The 25,912-nt window shown below is 38.7% G+C and overlaps 1 protein-coding gene across 1 annotated transcript in view; it reads right to left on the bottom strand.

Moving 5' to 3' along the window:
• The window catches only part of LOC121509697 (phosphatidylinositol 3-kinase regulatory subunit alpha-like), a 35,938-nt gene extending 10,290 nt beyond the window's left edge, over positions 1 to 25,648 (bottom strand). Inside the window, exons 1-10 of the mRNA XM_041787286.1 lie at positions 25,472 to 25,648; positions 19,411 to 19,893; positions 18,874 to 19,003; positions 14,974 to 15,066; positions 14,668 to 14,739; positions 14,095 to 14,211; positions 13,804 to 14,002; positions 13,307 to 13,389; positions 2,553 to 2,658; positions 2,105 to 2,203 (exon numbers count right to left, since the gene is read on the bottom strand). Of these exons, the coding sequence (XP_041643220.1) occupies positions 2,105 to 2,203; positions 2,553 to 2,658; positions 13,307 to 13,389; positions 13,804 to 14,002; positions 14,095 to 14,211; positions 14,668 to 14,739; positions 14,974 to 15,066; positions 18,874 to 19,003; positions 19,411 to 19,602 (1,091 nt within the window). The 5' untranslated portion in view covers positions 19,603 to 19,893; positions 25,472 to 25,648. The remainder of the gene's footprint in view (positions 1 to 2,104; positions 2,204 to 2,552; positions 2,659 to 13,306; positions 13,390 to 13,803; positions 14,003 to 14,094; positions 14,212 to 14,667; positions 14,740 to 14,973; positions 15,067 to 18,873; positions 19,004 to 19,410; positions 19,894 to 25,471) is intronic.
• Between the last annotated feature and the right edge of the window lie 264 nt (positions 25,649 to 25,912).

Raw genomic sequence — 25,912 nt, forward strand, 5'->3', positions numbered from 1 at the left:
CAGTCACTTTGCTCGGGACGCATTTGGTGTACAGGTCCAGCTAGCAACAATGGATGAATATTTAAGCACATCCACTTCATCAAGTGATGCTTGGCCCAAACCAGCAAAACTGAGAAAATATGATGACAGCTATCTGGAGTTTGGTTTTACTGAGAACAGTGACAGAAGACCAAAATGTGTGCCCTGGACACTATAAAACTGTTGGTGAGAGAGCAAATGAGTAAACGGAGCTTGTCCGGTATCCATTAAGATGACCGCTCCAACCACCCCCCTCGCGTGCGCTACTTGGGCCGCACATGATCCACCTATGCATCATCATAGCGGTGTGAATTGATGAAATGCTGCTGGTGAAAGCCTGTGCAGTCTCCATGAGGAGAATATAGCGTTTATTTAGTTTGTGTATGCGCGCAGACTCGCTCGTAGTGCCGCTATTTGTGACTTTGTAACTTTAAGTCGCGGCTTTATCATGTCTCCTTCTCATCTCACTGTCTGTCAGTCACACATCCATCAGCTGTTGGCTGTGCTATCAGCAGTCAGAAGCATAACGCCTGTAGCGCAACGGGTCTGCATACTGCAGCGGTAAACTTAGCAAAACAAACTCTGTTTGAGTGCCATAGTCCACTGTTAGCTCCAAAAAGCGAAGTTAGAGCTTCAGTTAAACGCGCCCTGTTTGTTGTATGACAGCAGACAGAGACACACACTCACTCACCAATGCACACACAGTAACACACGCGCTCATCTGTGCGTCATGTCCAACTCTGTTAAAGCTCATATGAGAAAAAAGACCACAAAACGATACAATAATCTATTTCTTTAAATTACGTGTTATTGACTTAAAGATTTATTTTGAGTGTTTAAAATATGGATGTCCTTAAAGAGGATGAAAAATAGTTTGATTTTACTGATGCAGCTCTCTATATTTCAGTCTGTTGTAAACAGTGCTTAAAATACTTTTAAAATAATCTAAATGCTTTTATTATATATAATTAAGCATAATATTAAAAAATAGTTATTGTAATTGTAGCGATGAGAACACAGTGTAGTAAATTAAAGATTTTGTTGACTGTTAAAATGAAAAGTTTGATTTGAAGAGCATTAAAATGTACAGTTTGAGTCAAAGTAAGACAAAACATACTCTTTGGGAGCATTAATAGCCTATTTAGTACTTAATTCAAACATTTTTGAATAGACCTGAATGTGTTGCAATTATGCCTTTCAGTTGTATAAAGGACATGTTAACCACCCACGTATTTTTTTTCCAAAATTGAAAAAAGTGTAAAATCTTGTCTCGTCTCATGAGGTAAGTGTCTCGTCACGCCCCAACAGTTACCATATGTTTAATCAGCGTGAGTGTTATGAAGGGGTCCTTGGAATATTTTCTGCCCTGTAAGGGGTCCCTAGCCCCAAAAAGTCTGAGAACCCCTGCTGTAAAATACTACAGGCACTAATGCAAGCCCATACCATCAAAGATGCAGGCTTTTGAACTGTGCCAGAATAACAGGCTGGACGGTTTTAACTATTTTGTGGATGGCACAGCCAACTGTGTTGAAAGACAATGATTTCTGGAAGTGTTCCTGAGCCCATTCAATGATTTCCAGTACAGAATAATGCCTTTTTTAATGCAGTGGTCCCTGAGGGCCCCAAGATCACCAGCATCTAATACTGACCTTCAGCCTTGTCCCTTCACACAGAGATTTCTCCAAACTCTATGACTCTTTTGATGATATTATGGAGTGCAGATGGTGGGATATTCAAAGTCTTAAGAATTCTTTTCCTCAATGTAATACTGTGAAGTTGAGTTTTTAGATGCAGTTTTTCACAGATTGGTGAGTCTCTGTCTATCCTTACTCCTAAGAGAATCTCCAAATTAACCTAATAAGTTGCAAAATGCTCCTCCAGCTCCTTTTCATTAGTTTCCAGTTTTTTTGTGCCCTGTCCCTACTTTACTCTGATGTGCTGCTGCTATCAAATTTAAAGTGAGCTAGTATTTTTCATGGCATGGTAAAATATCTCAGCTTTAACATCTGTTATGTTGTTTATGTTCTACTGTGAATAAAATATGGGTTTATGAGGTTTCTGCAGTTTAATCCAACTGGTGATTTACCTCAGAGTCAGGGTGTAATCTCCGTGCATTTTCGTGGAGGCGTCTCGGACCAGGAATGTACCATCAGCAGTGTCTCTCAGCTTCTCGTTCACCTCCTCTCTGCACAAACAGATAAAAACACATTATAAATCTGAGCACCATATCACTGTAATAATTATATTGGATCCAACAGAGCCTCCATTAAAGTACCAAATAACGCGTCTTTGAATGTTCTGTTCTGTCTTTTTCTTTGATTTTTTTAAGAAGTTAGCAAACAGTTACCAAAATCAGCACTGCTTAATTCTGCCTTTTTTTCTCCACTTACTCATATTTGTGGTGCGTCTATGCACCAAACCGTGACGTCTGCATCATGACAGTTCAGGATGAAAATAGGAAATGTTACACGCCTACAAAATGCTCATGAAAAGCAAATATTTTGGTCTTACATTAGCTTTTGTTGATGTGTTACCTTGAGATGTCTCCCCAGTACCACTCGGCGTCCTGCAGGGAGATGCTGTTGTTAAAGCTGCAGGAAGGAGCTGGAGTCGGAGGTTTGACGGGTTTAGGAGGCAACGCTGCAACAGAGAGAGAAATTTTAAATGTCACTATAAATGTTTTTTTTTTTTTTTTTTTTTTTAACCAAATGACATCATGAAGACTAAATTAAGATCCTGACTGCTGTACATCTGAGTCAACCATTCAAATTACAGCCGACATTCATCAAATGGAACTAAAGCCAGAGGGGGAATTATTTTTTATTGATTACGTTCAAGAGAATACATCATCCAGAAACAAAACAGTAGCTCAAGAAGCTTGCATTGAACAAGGAAATGTGCACCACATCAGGTAGAAATACCTTACAGTTAGCCCAAAATGCTCAACTACACTCATACACTCTACCTCCATCGAGATCTCCAAATGCACAGTGCGTTACTTCTGCAGCCAAGAGTCTCTCAGCCAAAACAATAACAGAAGATGGTGAGTAAAGATACGCTGCCCAGCTCTGTCCAATGCTACAGGCTCGTTTTGAGTCGAGGACTCAACTTAGCAAAAATGCCATTATACAAGACATTTACTAAATGGGATGGAAATCATCAATTTTTAATGTTATTGATACTGTTATCAACTGGGATAAGGGTATCAATCACAGATCTTATCAATACCAATAGTTTTCTGTTGTTTATTGGAACGACTAAATGGCAACACATGTTTAACAGAAGTGGAATAAAGGGCACAGAGCTTGAGATATAAAATCAAAAAAGTCACAATTCTTTCTGTTAGGTCTCGTTTACACTGCTAAAAAACAGACGCTTTTATCTTCACAACTATCATTATTCAGGTTCTTTGTCTTTACTCACATTTGACTAATCGCCATTTTTGCTAACTGACCATCAACACATTCAAAGTAAATAAATTAACTTTAATTTTGATGATTTCAAAACAGATTTCATCAGTGGATTATTATAAAACTAAAGGGACTTCTTACAAAGTTAGGGAGAACTTCATGTGTTGATAAGAGCTGATGAGGAGAATAACTGTCCTGTAACGGTTGAAGCCAGTGATATGACTGCAGCACAGCTGGAGTAATTTTTCTTCACCAAATTGTCAGCTGAAGGTTCAACACTGGTTTTAACTTATGTGCAATGATGATGTGCATGAGCTTCTGTTCCCTCTGTGAGAACTGATTTATAGTTTTCCACCAGCGAAAGAGTAAATGGCGTTATATCAGTGAACCCACAACTTGATTGTGGTATTCATGGGCAAAAACCAGGGTCTTTACATATCCAGGTTTCAAGCTCATCCCTACTTAAAGTGGTATTTCGTGATTTTTGAAGTTGGGTGGTATGAGGTACCTGGCTATAGTAGTGGCATTCGCCTCCAGTGATTTCTGAGACGGTTGATCCTGTGGCTATTACGAGCTCAGAGAGATCCGCAGCACAGTGGCTGTAGATGGGAACCTTTTATCTGCGTAGTTTAATGAGTTTTGTGTAAAAATTGGCGAAGAAAATATGTTGGCTTGCCTGTACGCTGTGTCAAAAACGTACAAAGCACTTCATTTCTCCCCAAAAAAACCTCTCTCTGTCAGGCACTAGTTTACAAAGCAGCTTTCGGTTGTTGTAGCTTGGTGTAGTGTTATTATTCCTGTAGAAGTCCGCAGACCCACACAGCTGATCAGAGGATATCAGTGCGCGGCGGAAGGAGACAAAATGGCAAAAGCTGCATCGTAAACTAGTACCTGACACAGAGGGTTTTTTGGGGAAGAAAATAAGTGCATGCTATGTTTTTTTTTTACACAACGTACAGGTGAGCCAACATATATTCTTTGCCCATTTTTACGTAAAACTCAAACTACGTAGATAAAATGTTCCCATCTACAGCCACTATACTCCATATCTCTCTAAGCTCGTAATAACCAAAGGAGCAACTTTCTCAGAAATCACTGGAGGCTAACACCACTACTCTAGGCAAGTACCTCATACCACCCAACTTCAAAAATCAGGAAACATCCCTTTAACAGTAAATCAATGTTTTGGTTTCACGGATGAATTTCACATACTGAGGGAGAAAATCTGTTAAAAGTGGTCTCCCTGGTGTGCAATGCAAACTACTCACCAGGCATTTTTGAGACGGCTTGCAGCACAGACCAGGAGGGCCCCTTTAACAGTTTTTTTGCCCTCACTATGTGAAATTCATAGTTGAAAACAAATTTGTTAACGGTTTGGTAAACATGGAGAGCCTTTTACTATATTCAAAACAAGAATTAAGCCATGGAGGTAAATGGGGCTGGGAGGAGAGCCTGGTCTCTATTCAACCTGGAAAAGCCTAGTGGAGCCAGAATATTATGGGTTGGGGGTTTAAGTTCTGCTTTTATGGGGTTGAGCTTTGGCAATTAAACTCGCTACTGATGGCAGAGAACAATCATCGTCCATCACAAGCAGGCAGCAAAGCTCTGTCATGAGAGCCACCGTAACAAGACACATCCTGTTTCAACTATAAAATCAAGAATTCATCTGACTTGTGAAACTGTGAGGTAATGAGGAACTCAACTAAAAAATGCATGCAACAGTCTCCGCAGAGGCACTGAGATTTTGGAATGAGCTACCTCCTGAAATCAGAATGTTTCTGACCTTACCAGCTTTTAAAATGTTTTTATTTCCCTCATAGTGGCTTTCACTTTTTATTTAGATTTCTTAATTCCATCTATGTTGTTTAGTTTTTTTTATTTTACATGTATTATACTCATGGTGTTTTCTAAAATCGAATGCATGTTGTTTTTATTTATGTGCATCACTTTGATAAACGTCATTAAAATGAACTGAATCGGACAAATAGGATAAGACAACTATACTCTCCTAAATCTGCATCAGTAGGTTAACCTTTTTGCATTACTGTACCAAAGAGAGCCTTTTTCTCTTAAAGAAAAATGTCCATCACTGTAGGGATGCTTTATGTAATGTTGCCAGATACTTTGAATAACAATTAGAGTGTAAAGGTGACAAAAGAAACCACTTTTATTGGCTTGATTCTACCTGTCGCATTCCCCAAAATAGATTGCAGCCAGTGCAGACCCTTTGCACATTTCTGCTGAAGCACTCAGCGCAAAAACGCTCAGGTATTACAATGTATGTTTTAAAAGAAGCCAGCTTATATAAAAAAGAGGAGCCCAAACAAGCGATTGTTTGAAAATCAGTAGTTATCAAAACACGGTTTTGCAAAGTGCATCAAATCGATACTACAGACCCCCTGCAGAGTCCCAGCAGGTGAGATTCCTGAGCTCCTACCTGGACTCTGCATGTTAATGTAGCACAGGATCTTGTCTCGTCCTCTCAGTGGCTCGGCCTCGGCCCGGCCTCCCTCCTCTCGCTCCATGTCTGCCTCTAAACCTTCACGCACCTCAGTGACACTTCAGAGGTGAAACCAGACCTCCCTTTTCGGATCTCATGATGTCCTTGCCTACAGCTGAAGGCTCCGATTCTGCCTCGAAAAAACTGACGTCATCCGGAGAGAAACGGGTCCGGCCTACATGCTCCTTACAGATCTGGAATTTTTCTCTCTTTTTTTCGGCTGTCACTTCATTTTAAAGATGCACGGATAACAGAGAGCAGCAGGATGTGGTCTGTTTTTGCTCTCTCTGCACCTGAATTCGGCTCTTTCACACTTTCATCCCCGCTCAGACTCATCCACAGAGAAACTCGCAGCCTGAAGAAACTCCTCTCTCTCTCTCTCATTTATCCAAATCTGCAGCCGCCTTCAGTGTCGAAGATTTAAAACGACGCAACTTTCTCCTCGTCTCTCTCCCTCTCTGAGCACCAGCCTCGGTTCAAAGCTCAGGAGAGCAGCTTGGAGATGTGTGACATCAGCGTTGCCCCCAGCCAATCCTGCGATGGCAGTGATATCACCGAGGCAACACCCCCCCTCCCCTCCCCTCGTCTCCTCTGCTGCATCTCTGAGCGTGTGGATGGATGATGTCATCGTTTCAGCCTGACCAAGTGACTGATGAACACACTGACTCACAGCCTGAACAGCCAATGAATGAATGAATGAAAAATTGGCTGGGTAAGTGAATGAATGAATGGATGGATGGATGAGTGAATGGATGGATGGATGGATGATTAACAGCTGTCCTGTAATAGAAAAAACTGCTGATTTACAACAATGTGTTAATTTAGTAATTTGGCAAATTTAATATCAACCAAACAGAGAGTTTGCAACCATGCTGTTAGCGTTGCATCGCTGCACCTAGAAACATAAATTCTTGGCGCTAAATGCTAACATGTTTTTGAGAACAATGCTTGCATGTGTAGCAGGTATACTGCTTAGGCTGTCCCACCTCATTCCTAGCCCCCATGATACCTTGCATGATTTCTGGGTGTGACTTTAGGTGCCCTCTGTCAGGCCAGCATTTTCAAAAACAATAATCCTGACTATTAGAGCTATTCAGAGATTAAAATGGATAATGCAATTATGCCTCTGCCTTCTACTATCAAGGCATGAGAGAACAAATAAAGAATTGGCTATAGATAACGTACACAAGCATATGTAGCTAACTTTATCAGCTCCATATCTTTAAAAAAGTTGGGACACACATATGTTGACTTTAAAGCCGATTTAGAGCCAGAAAGAGCCTTAACATCTCACAGCACCACACCTGGGTTCATGTTTCAGTACCGTTAGCTGCACTGGTCACTGGTGGCTAATGGTGCATTGTACTGTGACGTACAGGCAAAGACTGCAAAAAACAAAACAAAACAAAAAAACACACAGACGGCTAACATGGCTCACTGGTTTCTGTCTCAAAACGGATTTAGTAAAAGCTCAGCATAAATTTTAGCGTGGATACTTAGAAAAGTATCATCACATATTTCAGTGTGGGTATTCTTAAAATCTCATTATTTCACAAATCAACACATCAGTCAGGCGAGGAACAGTGTATTCAAAACACTGCTTTAAAGCCCGAATTTAGAGTTGCCTGATAATTAGCACAACTTCACCTTGCAAAGCAGATGGGTCGCCCTGTCAGTCGTCAGGCAAATCCATCTTGAAAAGCACCAACTGGCAATGGCTGCCATCACTATAGTACAGCAGCAGTTTTAACTGAACCGGGCCACATTTCTTTATCAAATAAAGAGCAAAAAACAACGGTCAAAGCTTCCATGACAGAAAACATGTTCACTCTTCTGCCGACCTGCTTCAGCATGAGTTTGCGATAGCTACTTGGGATTGAAGAATGAGCCTGCAATGGCTGCTGGTGGAGCAATTAGCTTGGATGTACAGTGCTTAACAAATTTATTAGACCACCCTAACCCTAACCAAAGTAAGGTTTATGCCACAGCTGCCCTAAATTAACAGCATTGGCAACTACCAAAAGCATTTTTTATGTTTCTGCAATGGTTAATACACCAATATGTAGGAGCTCTTTAACATAAACGATATTTTAATGCTAAAATATAATTATTATTGTTGTCCATGAATTTTCAAATGTACTGATTTACAAAAGAACTGAAAAAATAGTAAAGCACATTAATATTTCTTGATGAATATGTCAAATTAAAGTTATTTACATGCATTCCTGAACAGAAAAATGAGTTTCAGTGGTTGAATGTCATGCTTGATGCATTTCTGACTTCTCAGAGAAGCCCAGTGAGCCGGCTCAAATTTGGGTGAAGTCAGTTTGAAATCCCTCATTCCTGTTCAAAATGGTAAAACGTGGAGAGCTCACTGAAAATGAGAGAGTCCGCATTAAAGCACTTCATGATGCTGGATGGTCTCTGAGACAAATATGACAAGTGGTCTAATAAATTTGTTAAGCACTGTAGCTTTAGTATAGCAGCAGGTTTATCAGAACTGGGCCTTCTACCAGCCTGCTTGAGGTGTGTTTGGGATCGTGACAGGGGATTGACTTGTACTGTAAACCGGTAAGCCATTAGCTTGGATCTAGTTGTAGAAAAGTGGCATTTTAATCAGACAGAGACCGTATTTTTTTATGAAACAAGAGCAAAGAGCCACACTGAAAGCTTCTCTTGGTAAAGAAGATGTTTATGCATATCTCCTGATAGCTTTCAGCATGAATTTCAGCCACAGATAAGCTCTGCCATTCTCTATGGCAGCACTATTGTTTATAGCTGAGGTTAGCACTAGGGCAGAGCATGTCTCCTGCCTCCTTTTGTCTTGTAACTCTGAATGGCCCATCATGAATGTACTTAGCTCAGGAGAGTGGAGGACCTTTTCCTGCAAAAAGAATTAAAAGCGGGCAGTGCTAACGATGTTGTTAACAACATTCTGTAAAACAACTTTGTAGTGTGACTTTTTTTTTTTAATTGTAGTGTGAAGTAGGATTTATGTGACTTTAGTAGGGGTGTAATGTTTTATTGTATATGAAAGGTCATGGCTCAGTGCACGTAGTCCCACGAAGAATACGTCCAAACCATTAAAAAATAAAAGAAATGGAAAAAAAATATGACAGTATTTACCCACTAATCTTGGTAGCAGTTATCCTGGTAAGTGTTTGCTAACTGCTATTAAACCACCAGCGAAGAAGATGAAGCAGCAGGCGTATCAAAACACACAGAGAAGGGACGTTTTCTCCAGGCTCCTGCCGCAAGCGAGGCAGAGCAGCGAGTCTCGCTGCACTTTCCTCACCTCTTCATCTCTGCGCTGTTTTTAAAAAGCCTCCAAGTCAAAGATTTTACCAATGTTCATACATTTTAAAGACCATTCACGAACCGATACAAGTAGAGAACAACAACCACAAATGTGTTTTTAAGCACTTTGCTCAGACTCCGTTCCAACTTCCCTTCCTGTGTTTACATGAGCCAGTCTGTATTCCCTCACTGACATTCATGAGTCAGGATTTTTTTTAATGTTGCATATTGTTTCTCCTGTTTTCCCCTTACAGGCAGTATCGTACAGTAACTGATGAAACAAACCCATACAGAACCATGAACCCAAAACCAAGATACAAACTGAGCCTAGACCTTTGTGAACTGTTACAGCCTAGACTTTAAACCAGCTGGCTAAACAGAATTATAATTTGCATTTATTCGAATGGGAAATGATTTGTTTAGCAACATCCCTAGTAAAATCTCAACTAATATAAAAGTACATAAATGTAAATAATAAAGTATTAGTCTTTTGATTAATATCTCTACATATTGAAGAGTAAAATTTGCCACATTCTTACTTAGCTTCAAGTGACTATTTAAGGAATCTACAATTTTGCATCTTCATATTTCAGCCTCAAGGCTTCTGCTTTATCTGCTATCACCTGTTAATCTGCTGCAAATACCAAATTTATTTAGATCAATGAGGAAAAGACCAAACTAGACTTACATACAACCAGACTGAGCCTGATACATACTTGAGTTATGACTCTGAGGAGTCACTGTGAGCATGAACACCCATTTCTAGTGTATCTCTGTCTGACTAAAGCAATGTCAGAGGAATTTTTCCCCTGTGGTAAATCTGCAGCTCATATTCACTAGATCTGGCTTCAAAAAGAGCTAACCTATTTTATATTCCAGCAACATTTTGGCCAAACTACAACCAGATTTCAGGAGGCTCTACAGTGAGAGCCAACTCTGGTAAACAAGAACATAAAATCCTGAAATTTGAATCAATAAAAAGGTTAAATTTGGCTGGAGATTCCTGCTGCTGCTGTCTGAAATCAAACCTTTAGGCAAACATTGAAGATGGAAGTTAACCAGTGCTTCTAAGGATTGATGCTAATCCATCCAGTAAATGTTCATTTATTTTTAGTCAAACCAAACATGAGGATGCAGGAGAAAAAAACATATCTAAAGCTAGAAGTTCAATGATTTGTTGATGTTGATGAGAAAAATTGATGGCAAAATGAGGTGCAAAGGACTTTAACATGCCGTGAAGGTACATGTTGTGCTTTCAGGGGTGGAGTTAGAGAAAAAAAAATCTTCAATGTATGAGAGCATGTCACTGATGTTCTAGCATTTAAATAAAAGGCTGGATGGATGTCCATCTTTAGAAAAAGATCTTTCACTCATTCCACAAAGCAGCAGAGCAAACATATCATATATCATCACAGGCTCCACATTAAAACAGTATCATGCTTCAAGAAATATGACTGGGTTAGTCAACCAGTCCAGTAACCCATGGCTTGTTGAGTGTCAAAATAATAATTTGCACCCATAATTCAAACTATCGAAATAAATATATTTGTCTCTGTAAAAAACACAAATGTTCTTGGTTTTAATTAAAAAGTTTTTCAATATTTTTGTCGAGATCAAGGTCTCAAACCTGATGACGTTTTTTCTTCGTCTTTAACAATAAACAGACATGCCCCAAAAATAAAAACAAGTTTCTGTGTAAACACTTTAAATAGCCATGATATTTTAGACATACAATCTTGAGAAGTCACACAATTTAATCTCTTTATACATAGTCGGACTATAAAATAGGACAGGGACATATATGTACATCCTAAAATATTTCACCCTGCCTTTTTTTCCATTCGTTCTTTCATCTCTTCATGACCTTAATGTTTGGAAATATTTCACATTTAACCCTCTGAGTTGAGCAACAGCTGTGACTTGTGAGAGTGACACAGATCATGGTTGACGTCGTTTCACGGCTGTTTAAGGAAATGAAAGTGATCTTTGAGGGTTTACAGCAGCAGAAAACTGACCTGAATCATCCTGATTAATATGAAGTAATGGATAAAACAGAGGCGTGTAATTTCATGAGTCATACTGACGATGAACCTTCAACATTTGATTTTTGCTTTTGAAAGATCAAGAGTCAGCTTTAACAACTGCAACTGCTATTTTCAGTCAGAGCAGCACCATTCTGAGAAATAAAACAGACAATTAAATGCTTTTTAAAATAGAAATCATAGCAGATAAATGTAGGGTGTCCTATGTTTGTCAATTAATATTGAATGAAAAAACCTACTTGCAAAGCAGTCTGGTTTGCTTCAGTAAGGTTTGCCACAGTTTAGTACATTAAACTCTGATCTTGCCTGTGCTTCCTCATCTGATTTCTGTTTCCTCTCTTCTGCTGTGGCGTGAAATCGGTCTCTTTTGAGAGATCCAGCTCATTTGGTTCCGCTCAGGAGAGCTGGTTGTTTTGGCTCCCAAATGGCTCTTCATTTGGTACCAGTTCAGCTTTTTAATATGGATTAAATGACGACAAAAGATGAAGGAAGGGAAACTGACATTCAAATGGTACAGCTACTGTAGCTCACATTAAAGAGCCATAGGTGGAACAGGCTCATTCGTAAATGGCAAATCTTTACTCAGTTGCTCACCTATAAGGTTCACTCGGTTGATAGTGCATCACCGTTTCAATTCAAAGCATGTTTGGGACATAATGAGGATTTTTTTAATGTATTAAATGGACTAAGCTAGCCTCTTAGCTCAGTATAAGACTCCTCTAGACTCGTCTCCCTTCATCTGGAACGACAACAATAGACTTAAGGAGGTTCAGCAGAGTAATTTCTTATATTGATCACCTCTATCTCAGGTAAATCAGTAAAACTGTGTGATAAACTTCCTCCGTTCCCATTCATCCTTTATGGCTGTTCCCATTTCCTGACCCTCAATGGAAATTTGGGATCAGGTACTTGCAAACAACCTATTATGACAACTCTATTCATCATAACTAATCATGCTGTCTTAAATGTGGATTGTACAACTCACAGGAGCAAAAACACTATATTTATCCTTTTTATAACTGAACTGAAATGTTAATTCTGGGTGAACTGAATGTATTTAAACTGAATGTGTTTCCATGAATAAAAGTTTTTCTGCAAGATATAACAGACTAGATCCTCTGGTCTTCACAAAGGAGACGTTTTACAGCTTTCAAACATGTTTACTAAGGTCGTTTTTACACCTGAGAGTCCAGGGACTCAGTCCGTTTTGGAAGAGAAATGTCAAAATTGTTGCACTTTCCTTTGGTTTGGCTCGCATTCACACTGCTCTCTTTGGTCAAACAGACCAAACCGTCTGAACACCTACAACCTCTGCACGCTAGGGGCACTGTCGCCACAAACAAATGGCGACCAAGAAGAAAAGAAGGCGTAGAAGAAGACGAAACTCCTTCCGCCGGTCTTTTCTTCCACATAAACAATGAAAAAACACAGAGTTTACGTTGTCGTGTGGTTTCCGCTCTTGCATTTCAGCATTATGAGCAGCCAGCAAGGTGGTGAGCTGTCCAGCATGTCGTCCTTTACACGAGACGAATAAATCAGCACGGACTACGACGTGTTGCCATGGATACACAGACACGAAGCGAGGTACTGACATGTATTTGAGCATATTAAACCACAAATAAACCCGTATATCATTACGGTTTATGCCTCTTCCTGCCTTTGGTTCACAAGTTGGTCTGCTTTGCTTTCACACCTCTAATGAACTGCACCAGGATTCGTTAGGAAGCGGACCGAGACCCCTGTTTCAAGCGGACCAGAGTCCGCTTGTTTGGTCTGCACCAGAGTTCGTGTGAGCTTTCACACCACTCAAAACAAACCGGACTATCTGGGGAAACGGGTCAGAGTTTGTTTAAAGTGGACCAAACAGCTCTGGTGTGAATGTGCCCTAAGTTTAGGTGTTCAGTTTTTGTAGCTGTGCATGGTTCTTGAGGCATCTCATGTTTTAAAAAGTTTATTTTAGATTGATAAACCTGATCAAAGTTTTGGTACATAGTACACTTGTACTTTTTGAACAAATAAAAATAAAACAACTCTCTTACCTGGCGCAGCCTGGTTCATGTTAAGCTCACTGGTTATCAAAACCTCTAGAACCTGAACCAGAGGATCCAGGCTGGAGTCTGACCTGAACAGGAGTAGAAAGACAACATCAAATCCAATATTATTGGCTGCATTTTGGCGCAGAAACCTTGTTAATACATTTGTACATTTTAGACTGTTTAAAGTTAGTTTGCATCTTTTGGGAGCTAAAAATATAAAAGCAATAACCCAGTTTAGAGGGCCTAGAACTTCTGTTTTTGTTGTGGTGGTAGTAAAGCATACTGATATCATTTGGTTTTTACAAGAATCACATCAAAGTCTCAAACAGTGGTATTATTATAACCCTTGGGCAAATACATCGAAAAGATTAAAGTTTGCAAGAACATGCACCCTGGGTTTAAACGTCCCAGTATGATTATGACTGATTTGAAGAAGGATAACTCATTTCAAATGGGGTCTTAACAGACATAAAAAAGACAAATGTGTTGTTGTTACTGACCCTGCAGTCTGCCTGAACAGCAGCGGGCTGAAGCTCTCAGCCAGGACTCGGGGGCTCAGCTGGTTCCTGGAGCCATGCAGACAGAGCCGGGCCAGGTGTCGGACCACGCTGAGGAGGGTCAGACCGTACTGAGCCGGGCAGGATGGAGAGCTAGCCACCCCCCGCAGCACCTGAGCACAGTCCTCCAGGTCCCGCACCTCTGCAGACCGGCAGGGGAGGAGAAACATGTTAACGCTGGAGTCAGAAAACTTCATGAGAGGAATTTTTAGCTATAATAAGGGCGAGTCTGACCTTGTACTGCCTGCATCATGTCTGCCTGCAGGGATGTGGGGAGAACTGGACCAGGGAGATCCTGCAGAAACCGGACGACCCCATCACACAGGGACGACACCTCTAGCTGCTCCAGGTCTGAGAATAAAAACACCTCACATTTAAAGAGCTGGACTAAAAGAATGACTCTCTGCTGGAATGGATGAAAATTTTAATAACAAGGATCATCATGATTTCCCTTCACTATTTTAGACAAAGAATAACCAAATCTCCGAGTGAACTGATGCTGCTTAAAAGGGGTTTTTTGGGTTGTTAGTTCCTTGTATAAACCCTGGGCTTTTCTTAGAAAAATTCAAGAACTAATCCACGTTCTCCCTCCCTCCTTCTCTCTCTCTCTCTCATTCACCACTTCCTGCCACAACCTCTGCAACTGTTCTCTCTGATTCAAACACTAAAGGTCAAATAACTCAAATAGAAGATCGATATAAAGATGAAAAAGTGAAGACGAAAATGCCAAAGATGGAGATAAGGAAGGGGATGATGAACAGGAAGACAAAGACAAAGAACAAAACCAAGATGAAGCAGCCTCCTTACCGGTGTCGGCCAACTGCCGGGTGTCCAACCCTCCTCCGCTCATACTGCGATACACACCTGGACTATCCTGACCTGCAGCAACACCAACAACACAACCTATGAGCAGTCACTCAAAAGCAGCACGATCTTAGACAGCAGATATCCTGATTAAAGCATTAAAAATCTGCTGCTTTATAGGAAAGAATCAAGAATATACATGTTAAAAATGAGCAGTGGCAAGGTTACTCTCATGAAACACTGACATTAAAGCTAAATCATGTTCACTGAGATGGCAGCTGCTGTGTATTTTCTGTCTGTATTTGGTACCTTTGGTCTCTACAGCCTCCATCAGTCTGCTGAGGAGTGGAGGGGCCGTGTCCGGGGGTCCAAACTGCTCTGGGAGATCAGGCAGCACGAAGCCTGTAAACAACCACAATAAATATCAAGTGTTTAGATCAGGGCATTAAATCAATCTAATCGATAAATCATTTTTGTGGAAAATTAAAAATCTTGATTTTCTCTTGAACTTCCTCTGTGGCGTCCCTTAAAGGTGGCACGATTGAGTGCAGGCAAGCAGGTTGGAAATGCACCAAGTAGCTTTTTCTCCCTCTCTTTAACTTTCATAGATACACACATTCAATTCTGGAAGGAGCCAAAAACTCTGACACTGGAAAAAAATCATGTTGGTAGAGATGTGAAAAGATGCTGGGAAAAGGGGAGCAGAGAACCCCACTGAAAGCTTTTCCTGGTGGAAAAAAACATGCTTTTACTTATTATTTCAACCAGTGTTAATTTTGTCAACTAAAACTATGACTAAATATGTTAATTGAAAGCCTTTTTTCTATGACAAAAACTAGACCAAGACTAACAAAAATAGATCCGTGATGACTAAAACCGACAAAAACTAAGTTTTGTTTTTGTCAAGATGACTAAAACTAGACTAAAATGTAATTTAGTTTTCATTGGACATACAAAGTCCATGATATTTCTCCACTGTGGGTCAATCTGTCAAAAAAAGCAAAGCATCTGAATCTATTCAGCCTCTCAGCTGTAGAAAGCAGAGACCCCGGGTTTGGCAGAGTGCAGAGAACACACTACCATGATTTGGTACCAGATCTAGGCAAGAAAATAAATGCTTGGACTAAAAGTAAAGACTAAAATGTGGGGACTTTCAATGGACTAAAACTAGACTAAAATATTTTGAGTTCTTGTCGACTAAAACTAGACTAAAACTAAAAAAGGTAGAAATGACTAAAATGTGACTAAAACTAAAATACATTTCATTTAAAGACTAAAACTGAGACTTAAATTAACTTAAAGATTATTTTATATGTACACCACACAATACTGATTATCCAAAGAACAAATTGAAACTATTTGATGGAAAACAACTTTAACCATTTTATTGTTATTATGGAAATAAAATGCAGCGTTACACACTGGAATTGAAAACACAAAGTGCATCAGGTTTGTCACTAACTCCTGTGACATTAAACTAAGGTTTCAAAGTTATTATAATTTTTTTGCCTTGAAAAACTCACTTGAAAGCATCCTAACCTGGGGCAAAATTATTGACGCAGCGATGTATAAAAACATCAATCTTTAAAAATGAAATGAACTATTAACTCTGATCCCCTGTGCACCAGGGCTGAACCATTTAAGAAAATAATCTAATTGCATTCTTGATTCCCAATATTGCGATTGTGATTTAATGTGCAATTATTTTTCCTCAGTTCCTCATCTTGTGTATTTTTCAAAGACCATGAGCAATAAATTATTCTAGATAATATCCAGCACAATATTTGATCAAACTAGGTCTAATTGTGATTATTTTGACTCATATTGAATATTTTATATGGATGGTATTGAGGGGAATGATCATTTAATGTTATTCTTAATGTGATAAAGACAAACGTAAAAAAACAACAAAAGTAGGATTTTTTGGTAACTATTCTGAAAAAGACCCTTATTTAGATTGTATGCAAAATGAGTTATTAATGCCATCTCTGCTGCAAAAAAAGCATTAAAACTGGTATTTGATACACAGTTAAGGTTAATGAAATATTGCACCAATTGCATTTGAAAATTGCAATAGACCATATGGCGATACTGTGATAAAGATAAAGACGGAAGAAAGTTATCCAGCAAAGTTGAGTTTGTCTCAGTTATGTGCCAATATTTCAGCATCGTTTCTCTCTTCCTTTCTCTTAACTCGCTGTTTGTACTCCCTCTTTTAACTTTGAAGCCAAAGTGCTTCCAAACATCAGCTTTGAATTGTACAGGCATTGTTGTTTTGTCAGCCATGTTCACTTCTGTTTACCTCTGCCATTTTAACTGACTCCGCAGGAAATACTGCAGCGCAACATAGCGAAGTGGCTCTTTGGCGCCATCTACAGAGGTGGAGGTGTGGAGGTCAGACTTCATCTAGAAGTTGACTAATACATATATATATATTTTTTTTTTTTTTAGGGCTGCCAAAGTTCACATGTTAATAATGTGCTAACTTAAATTCTTTTTAACAGCATTTTTATTTCCCCCCATGTGAGGCTGAAATTCTCTACTTTAAGTGTGAAGGATCCAGGGAATATATTTAGAGATAACTTGAAACGTGAAACTTAACTGACCATGTTCTTTATGTGCATATGTGGTGACTGTCTGAATTGCACAAAACAGCAGCAAGGAATGAAAATGTTGGCTGTGTTTTTCATGGGAGCTTTTATTAAAAAAAAATAAGAATAAAAATAACCAAAAAGCTATAAAATCTTATAATGATATGGATCTTTACACAACAGACTGTGTCAAAAATTAAGACAGCCTTATCTGAGAGTTAATTTAGTTATAATAGGACACCTTTATCTCTCTTGTGCCATGTTCAGAGTTTCAGGGATGTTTAAAGTCCAAACCATGAGTTTAGAAAGGTAAAGCTTTTCAGTAAACATGATTCAGGGGATTAAATAGGTGTGAAAACGTGCAGAGAGCTGTCAGCTTAAAGTAAAGGGATTCTGACCAGAGAGAAGCTTATGATGATGAATATGAAGGAGATAATGAAGAGACAACTGCTATGTTGAAATCTACCAGGATCCAGCAGCTCCAGTGATTTCACGTCATTTCTCCGAGGGTCTAACCGAGCTCAGGGGGTTTTATGTGAAGGTGCAGAAGAAAACAGGGTTTTAAAAAAAGAGGTGTCAAACACACAGGTAACAACCAACACACACACACACACAAGTGAAAATCACACACACACACAGACTTCCTGTGTTCTCTGGTGGCAGCAGAGCGAGGCTGAGATCTGATCAGTCAGCAACCACAGCGCCAACCAAACACCGGCTCTGTGAGTGTGTGTGTTGTCTGCAGCATGAGCGTTTAATGTTTTCTCTGTAATGTGTTTTCCATCCTGCGGTTCAACTTCTAGAAAATACAAAGAAAAAAAAACACATTTCACTTGAGTTTTTGCCCCTCTGTGTTTGTTTCTGCGCGTGCCTCTGTACATTATGCTGCTGCTGAGGAAGCTGAGACGTGAGTCACTCTGAGCTCAGTTTCTTCACAAAAAGTCAGGCTTTAGTCTATTTTAGTTCTGTGTTCACGGACGGCACTTTTTGCACAACCTCCACTTCAGAGCACTTCTCACTAGGGCTGGGAAATTAATAGAAATTTAAAGTGCTGCAACAAAAAACACCACCATGTCATGGGTGTTTTTTATAACTAAGACACCGAACGCTGAACACTGCACTGGCTTTGTATTGATAACCAGTGCTGCCAGAGCAAAAAGGGGGCACAGTTTTCAATAAAATCATTTCTATTTTACATTAAACTGTATCTCGTCTGAATCAAACAGCCAATCAGAGTTAACAAAAAGAAATGATCTGCCGGACACTGAGATAGACTTTACTGTTTACTGAGAGCGAACAACGGGTTTCGCCTGTAGCTTACTCAGGTTCGCCCAGCATAATTAAACAGGCATACACAGGTGTGTTTAATACCGATGGTCATGTGACCAATAAACAACCAAACCACTCAGTTAAACAACAAACATGGAATATATAGTACAACAGAGTTACAAGAATAAAACAACAAACTGCGGCGGATCATTTCTTTTTGTTTACTTCGGACCTGCTCCTGACCAGCACCTGACTACCTCGGCTGTGCATGGGGATCTCCGTTCAAGATTTAGCCAATCAGAGTTAGTTTGGAGGCTCAAGGTTTCAAGATCTATGTTTCCACACTCACCCTCTGACTCTGAGTCGGTCCTAACTGACGCTGCAGAAGGAGGCCTCGGTGGGCGGGGCTTTGGAGTAGGCGGTGACATCCTCTTTCTGCCGACAAACTCCACATACGTCCCCGGGAAGTCGCCTTTCTCCTGTCAGCCAGAGGGGAAAGATTCAGCAGTGTCAGACAAAGAAATATCACAAAACTGTATGATGACGACAATGATCACAGCTAATTAAAAGACATTTGTAAATGTTGTTAATGTGTTTGTATGGCTGTGTGAGTATCAGAAAATCCCAGCAAGCTAAAGGCTGCTATCAAAGCAAACTGGGCTTCATTACAACTCAGCAACTGACTGCCTTCAAACCGTGTCACATTGAAGCATTAATTATTGCAAAAGGAGCCACGACCAAGTACTGAGTGTATAAATAAACACCCTTCTTAGGGAATAAACATGTCAGAATTATAAACCCTTTTTGTTGGTCTTGTGTAATACTATTAGACTGAGCATGTGCCCAGGATGAACAAACTTTTAAATCCAGGTGAGATCGGTCCTACCTGTGTTGTCTCATTGAAGCCAGGCAGCCAGCCAATCTCTGATGGCCGTTCTTCGGCTCCGTTGCTGCAGCCAAGCGCCAGCAGCGCTCCTTTACTGACCAGCAGCATGTCTCCTACATGCAGGTCGATGTCCTCGTCCCGCTCCTTCTTGTAGTCGTAGAGCGCTCGGTACTGAAAGCCCTCAGAGCTCATCCTGACGTCTGCTGCTGACAGCTGTATGGCTTAACAATAACTAACAAAAACTGCTCAAATAAAATATATAAAAATAGTTTTTTTTCTCTCTTATCCTGAGTGGATTAACGTGCAGAGTCTAGACTACGTGAATACTCCAGCTGTTGGTGTGTCTCTCCTGTCTCCATGTCTGCTAAAGTCCTGTCATCCCTCCAGGCCCAGCCACAGACGTCCAATCAGAGCATCTTCGCTGTTCATAAACAGAAGTCTCAACAGAGGTAGCGGCCACATCTGGGGAGGTGACAGGTCAACCTGTGAGACCAGAGGAGAGAAAGTTTAACCAAAGAGGGCACTGACAGCAGCTGGAGACAGAAACACCTCAGAATAAAACCATAAATGAAAAAAATCAAGATTAAGCAATTACTTTACTACGTGCCATGTTGTGCTTTATTTTTTACCATGGGTTTTGTCATGTGTGGTCAATGTTTCAAAGTTTATGCTGGAATATTTTAACCCCAAGAGTATAATGAGACTACTTCAAAAACATGGTTTATCTATGTTTATTTACATATAATTATACATAATACTATCTTTATTTTCATACATTTCATTCTTTTTAACTTCTTTCTCTCTCTTTCTCAATGGTATCTTTGAGGTAAAATACAAATGTATATATATTTTTCTTTCGTCACAAGCATTGCACTAGGATGGACGTCCTTTTTAACTGCAATTGCAGTATTGCACCAATGTGTGGGTGCAGAATCAGCAACAGTGCATCAGGGTCGCTGCCAAAACTGCCAAGAGGAAGAAAAGAACCACAACTTTCCTACAACAGATGCTTACATATTTCACGGTGGTGTTTCATGGATAATCAAACAGGTAATAATGTTTCTGTTGTATCAAAGCATGTCCAGTTTCTCCTAAATGAGCATTAAATCCTATCAGTGTCAAGTTGTTGTGTTTTATGGCTTTATAGCAGTGTCTTCTCAAATAGTGAACACTTTATAGAGTTTCCCATTAATTACATAAATGATGGTGCCTCACCAAAGTTTAATTCCCCCCTGAAAAGTCTAACTGGCTCCATTAAAATTACACTTTCATAAGGCCAAAACCATACACACGCATGCTTAAGTTTGCATGCTGCACACGCAACTAGTAAACAGCTCCAGAGTGCACTACATGCAGTGGTCATCTAGCTCACATGACCTTCATGGACAGATTTTAGGATTTTTCAATGAAAAGTTCATATTGAGTGTTTTATTGTGGACATAAATTTAACATCCATTAAAGATGGGGGGGCTTTTTGATGTTACTAAGGACAAAACCTGACATCATCCAAAATCTCTATCAGGAGGTCAGACCAGGAAACAGTTGGACGTTAGAATCGGAAGATTGAATTGAAACTGCTGCATCTTTGGTTTAAGTACAAGAGCACAAAACTGTTAAAAAGAGAAAAAACATTTTTTCATACATTTAGCCTCTTAATTTGCTCCCCTAGTCCACTGGATTCAAGTTAAATGTAAAAATAATTGATGCTGCACCATCTAAAGAACTTTGTAATGAATGAAGTATCATAGAACCGAGTTTTTTGATAACCTTACCTCCATCACATCCTTTACCCATGCTACCTGTTTCATTCATCACTTGGCAAATACATTTTTAATTAAGCCCATTTATCATCTTAGTAAACCATGGATGTTAGTATTACTGTCTGCTACAGACTGATAGAGAGCAGGGGAGAGAAACAGCAATGTCTCCTGGATGTCTCCTAAAGGTTTTCCTTTACATCACCTTGGTAGATATACCTTGCATGCTGTCTGGACAGTGTTTAAATTGGTAAATTTTGCTGCACAGACTGGAACAAGTGGGTCCTGTTACCTGTTATCATTTCAAAATAAGACAAAAACAACTACCTTAAGGTATTTGTCCATAACTCTAAATAGTTATTATGCTCACAGAAATCATATGATCACAGACTGGAGCCCTCTGGTCTGCTCTGAATCAGTTGTTATATCGGTGCAACATAAAAAGGTTAAATATTATTTATTATGATGCAAAAAACTAGCTGGTGTTAAGCTTTATGTTAAGATGACAACACCTTCTAGGTTGATAAAATGATAACTAAAGTTTTTTCCCTTTTTTTCCACTTGTCGGTACATGGGTGTAACTTGAGTCAACCAAGTTTTTCTGTTGTTTACTTCAGTCCTGATAACTTCTACCGTGAAATGGGGTTTTGCAGTATTTTCATTAGTTACAGTTATAAATAGTTGAATAGTTATTAAAATAGTTATAAACATGCACACACAAGAGACAAAACTAATGCAGCAGTTAGACTGAGTGACGTTTAAGTGACCTTCATTAGGAAACTAAAATGAACCAAAGAATCTTAAACGTTTGAATCAACTCTGAAACTCTCAGGTATAAATGAATTACAGAAGGAACTACTGTGTATTTTTGTCATGTTTTGTCTCTCCCTTGCTGTAAAACCCAGAGGGGAAGCTGCCTTCATGAAACATTAAACATTTATGTGTTTGTTCATCTCAGTCTGGTACTCTTTGTTTTGGAGCAAATGTGATTTCTGCTTTTCTAGCTGTGACGTTTTTTCAGTTATCACTATTTTCTGAAATGTGATAAATATCAGATAAAACAGAAAACAATCATCTACTGTTTTGATTACCTGTACCTCTATGGTGAGCTATTTTTACAACCAAATAACCCACAACAGCAGATCAATAAACAGCATTTTATACTATCAAGCCATCAGTGATCCCTTAAAGATTTATCTGAGAGAAAAACATCAATAATATAATAAGATAGACCAAATAATCTGGATACTTTTATTCAACAAAGACATGAATATAAAGATATTAATGAGGCAAAAACATTGATCTAAATTATCTAAGGACTCTAAATAATAAAACTGAAGGTAAAGTCATGATGTTTAGTGCAATGTACAGTAGATTTATCTATTTATTAATTGACTGATATATTTAGCGAGGTGTGTTTTAAAGATTTGAACAAAAATCCTAACAGGACATGCTCTGTTTTAAATAAGAGGTAACTTAAAAATAGAAAAAAAAAAACAGACAAAAAGAGTAATGAAATCTGACCAAATCCAGGGTAAAAACACTAATTCCAATCATTTTCTGACTTTCTTAACAAGATTTCAAATAGCCTATATCTACACAGGGCCTTACAGGCAACACCATTTGTGTTTTAAAAGTATGCATAGTCTGCAGACTTAAGGTCAAATGCACATAAAATATACGGGGATGCACGATATAACTGGTATAATATTGGTATCAGCAGATATTAGCTTGGGAGAAAAAATCAGTATCAGCACCAATATTTCCTTTTATGTGGACATTTGACCACACAAGTCAGTAGAGTTTTAGGCTGAACTGACAAACCTCTGTCAGGTTCAGTCTTTTTTTAATCCATCCTCATTCCTTAATCTTTAAAATGTGTTTCAAGGACAGACATTTTGGGTCTATTGGTAGCAATTTGGGTATCAGCTAAAATAGTTTTGTAAATATCAGCATTTCAGGTATTGGCAAAATCAATAATTGTGCATCCCTAATGCTGTACTCAGTTTCTGACCGGCTTCTGATGAGTAAGGAGTTAAAAACCGGGGGAAATGACAAGAAACAATCGCAAAACAGACCAAAAATCTCCATTCAACAAATTAGCTGAAATAATCTAATTACTCAAAAATAGTTTGTTCAGCATTACAAAAGCAAAAGTCATACGTTTCAATCTGATATTTATTTTAAGCTTCACTGATATTCAATCATTGAGGTGTATCTTATGTCGAATCAAGCATTTTCAGACTTTATCAATCAGGCAAAAACATACAAAGAGTAAAAATACTGCTGTGCTACACCTCTGACTTTCTAACTGTAGATGCATCTCAAATAGAAGTTAAGAGCTAACATTGCATTCCTCTATTTGAATACAAAGATTAATTTCTTAAAGAACTTTCTAGGGACTAGGGATGGGAACAATTAATCGATAATTGAATAATTGGTCGTTAAGAATTTGGCTGATCACAGGGAATTTAGTCGATCTGATTTAATAAAGAGACTAAACACGTCTTACTCTGCACTGTACAACAATATCTACTGTCATGACATTGTGAATGGGTTTTAATCATTGAGAAACACACTCATTAGTTGCCTGTTTTTGTTATGTAGGGAAATGTTATATACACACACACACACACACACACATATATATATATATATATACACACACACATATATAAACACACAGTGCTTAACAAATTTATTAGACCACCTGTCATATTTGTCTCAGAGACCACGCTTCTCTATGTATGTTTTTATACATACAGAATGATTAATCGATTAATTGATCGTTAACATTATAGATGCTTGAGTTGCCAGGTTTCTTCCAAACACCCATCCCTACTAGGGACACATGATATTTGATTTCTGCCGATATCTGATACGCCGATATTTACAGATTTGTATTAGCCGATAATGATACCGATATTTAAATATATTTTACGTAACTAAAAATTCAGTCCTTTGAACACAATTTAAGGTTTGAGGATGAAAAAAGAAAAGGATCTCATCTTACATTGGTCTGTTGGTCCAACCTAAAACTCCACTAATTTATTAGTATACATGGTCAAAAATTACAGTTAATACATGTTGATATGGACCACCAAAATATCGGATGGAAATATCTGCAAAAAGTTTGATATTTGCTGAAACCGATATTTAGCTTGTTTTGCCGATAATACCGTGCATCCCTAGAACTTTCCATTCACCAGTGTAAAACAACTTAAATGTCAAAAAATCCTTTTTGTGACTTGATATATTCAACTTTGTGAAGGAATAATGTTTCAAACATTTGATATGTAACTGAACCATCGATCCCTGTGTGAAGGCTGTAGTAGCGATGAAGTGAATTTTATGTTATTCTGAGTATTTTAAGACTATCTAAACTAGGCTGAATGTGGAAGCCAGTATAAATCCAAAACCGTTTAAATTAGTTAACAGATGTTAAATCTTTCAATTCATAATTAAAAAGAATAATAAAACTGTCTGTACACCAAATGTCTGAGGCTTAAATTATTAAACTAACTGTTTAGGGAGAATACATTCAGCACACATCTTTTCAGATTTCTGGTATCTGACAGTCAACGGGGAGACAAATAATGCGTTTTAATACTAAATTATACCACTGAAAGATACAGTAAGCATTAATGCAGCTAAAGCATCAACATTAAAACTACAATGTCTGCAAAACGCGCCTTATATTATTACATTTATTTCATAAACAGTTTTAAAATGGGGGAATGAATTTAAATCAGCGATTATTTCCATTCTTCACGAACAAATGAAATGTTGGAAACAAATTCCAGGGTTTGAAAATAATCTTACAGTCGTTTGAGAAAAATGTGCAAAATTGAAATGTTTTTTTTAACACTTTGTTGTTTGGTATTTAACCATCCAGGCATTTGTTTGGAAAAGCATTGATGTGTATAATGTATTAATGTTAGTAAGGCCTTAATGTCGTGGTGGGCGTTAATTTTTGGACTGTAGATTAGAAATGTGAGATTTATAGCTGACAAAAAACCCATTTTAGTAAGCGATTAAATAGGATGAGGAGCTTATCTGAATCAAATTTGAAGCACTTTCAAACTAAATGCCTTAAAAACACGAGTTAAAAGTTAGCATTCATCCTGATACTAACTCTCACAGTAGTCCAGTGCGCTATGAATAAAATATGTTGTTTAATAATGTAATAAAAGCACAGACTTGTCACACAGTCGCATTGAATCCCTCCAGGAAACGGGAAACGACAATGCATGCCAGCGCTAGCTTTAGCATGTTAGCTTGTGTCAGTCGCTCAAACGTCTCACCTTACAGTTTTTCACCAGGTAAAGCCTCGAGAGCAGCAAACAGTGGGCGCCATTACTGATGGAGAGGCCAGTGCGACGTCCATGTGTCCTCCTGATAGAAAATATCACGATTTAATTCGACTATTTCCAAAATTAAGACACTCGTGGATCGGCCGTCTGAATCCTAGTGATGGCTCTCTGTTAGGTTAGCGATTATGAATAGCACTTCCGGTATAGACTTTCAAAGTAAAATATGCTTTACAGGAGGGGAGCACAAAGAAATCTCAAATAATGTTTAAATTTAAAGGAAAAAAATGTTAAATAGATTTAAAGCTACATTTAAATATTACAATAAGCCATAAATACACAAATAGAAAATGCTAGAACGCATCAACTCAGTCCACAGTGGTCACCCACACTTTCTTCAATTCTATCATTTTTCCAAGTATGAAAAATCCCCAA

Source organism: Cheilinus undulatus, linkage group 5, assembly GCF_018320785.1.
Source record: "Cheilinus undulatus linkage group 5, ASM1832078v1, whole genome shotgun sequence".
In the NCBI taxonomy this organism is placed as follows: Eukaryota; Metazoa; Chordata; class Actinopteri; order Labriformes; family Labridae; genus Cheilinus; species Cheilinus undulatus.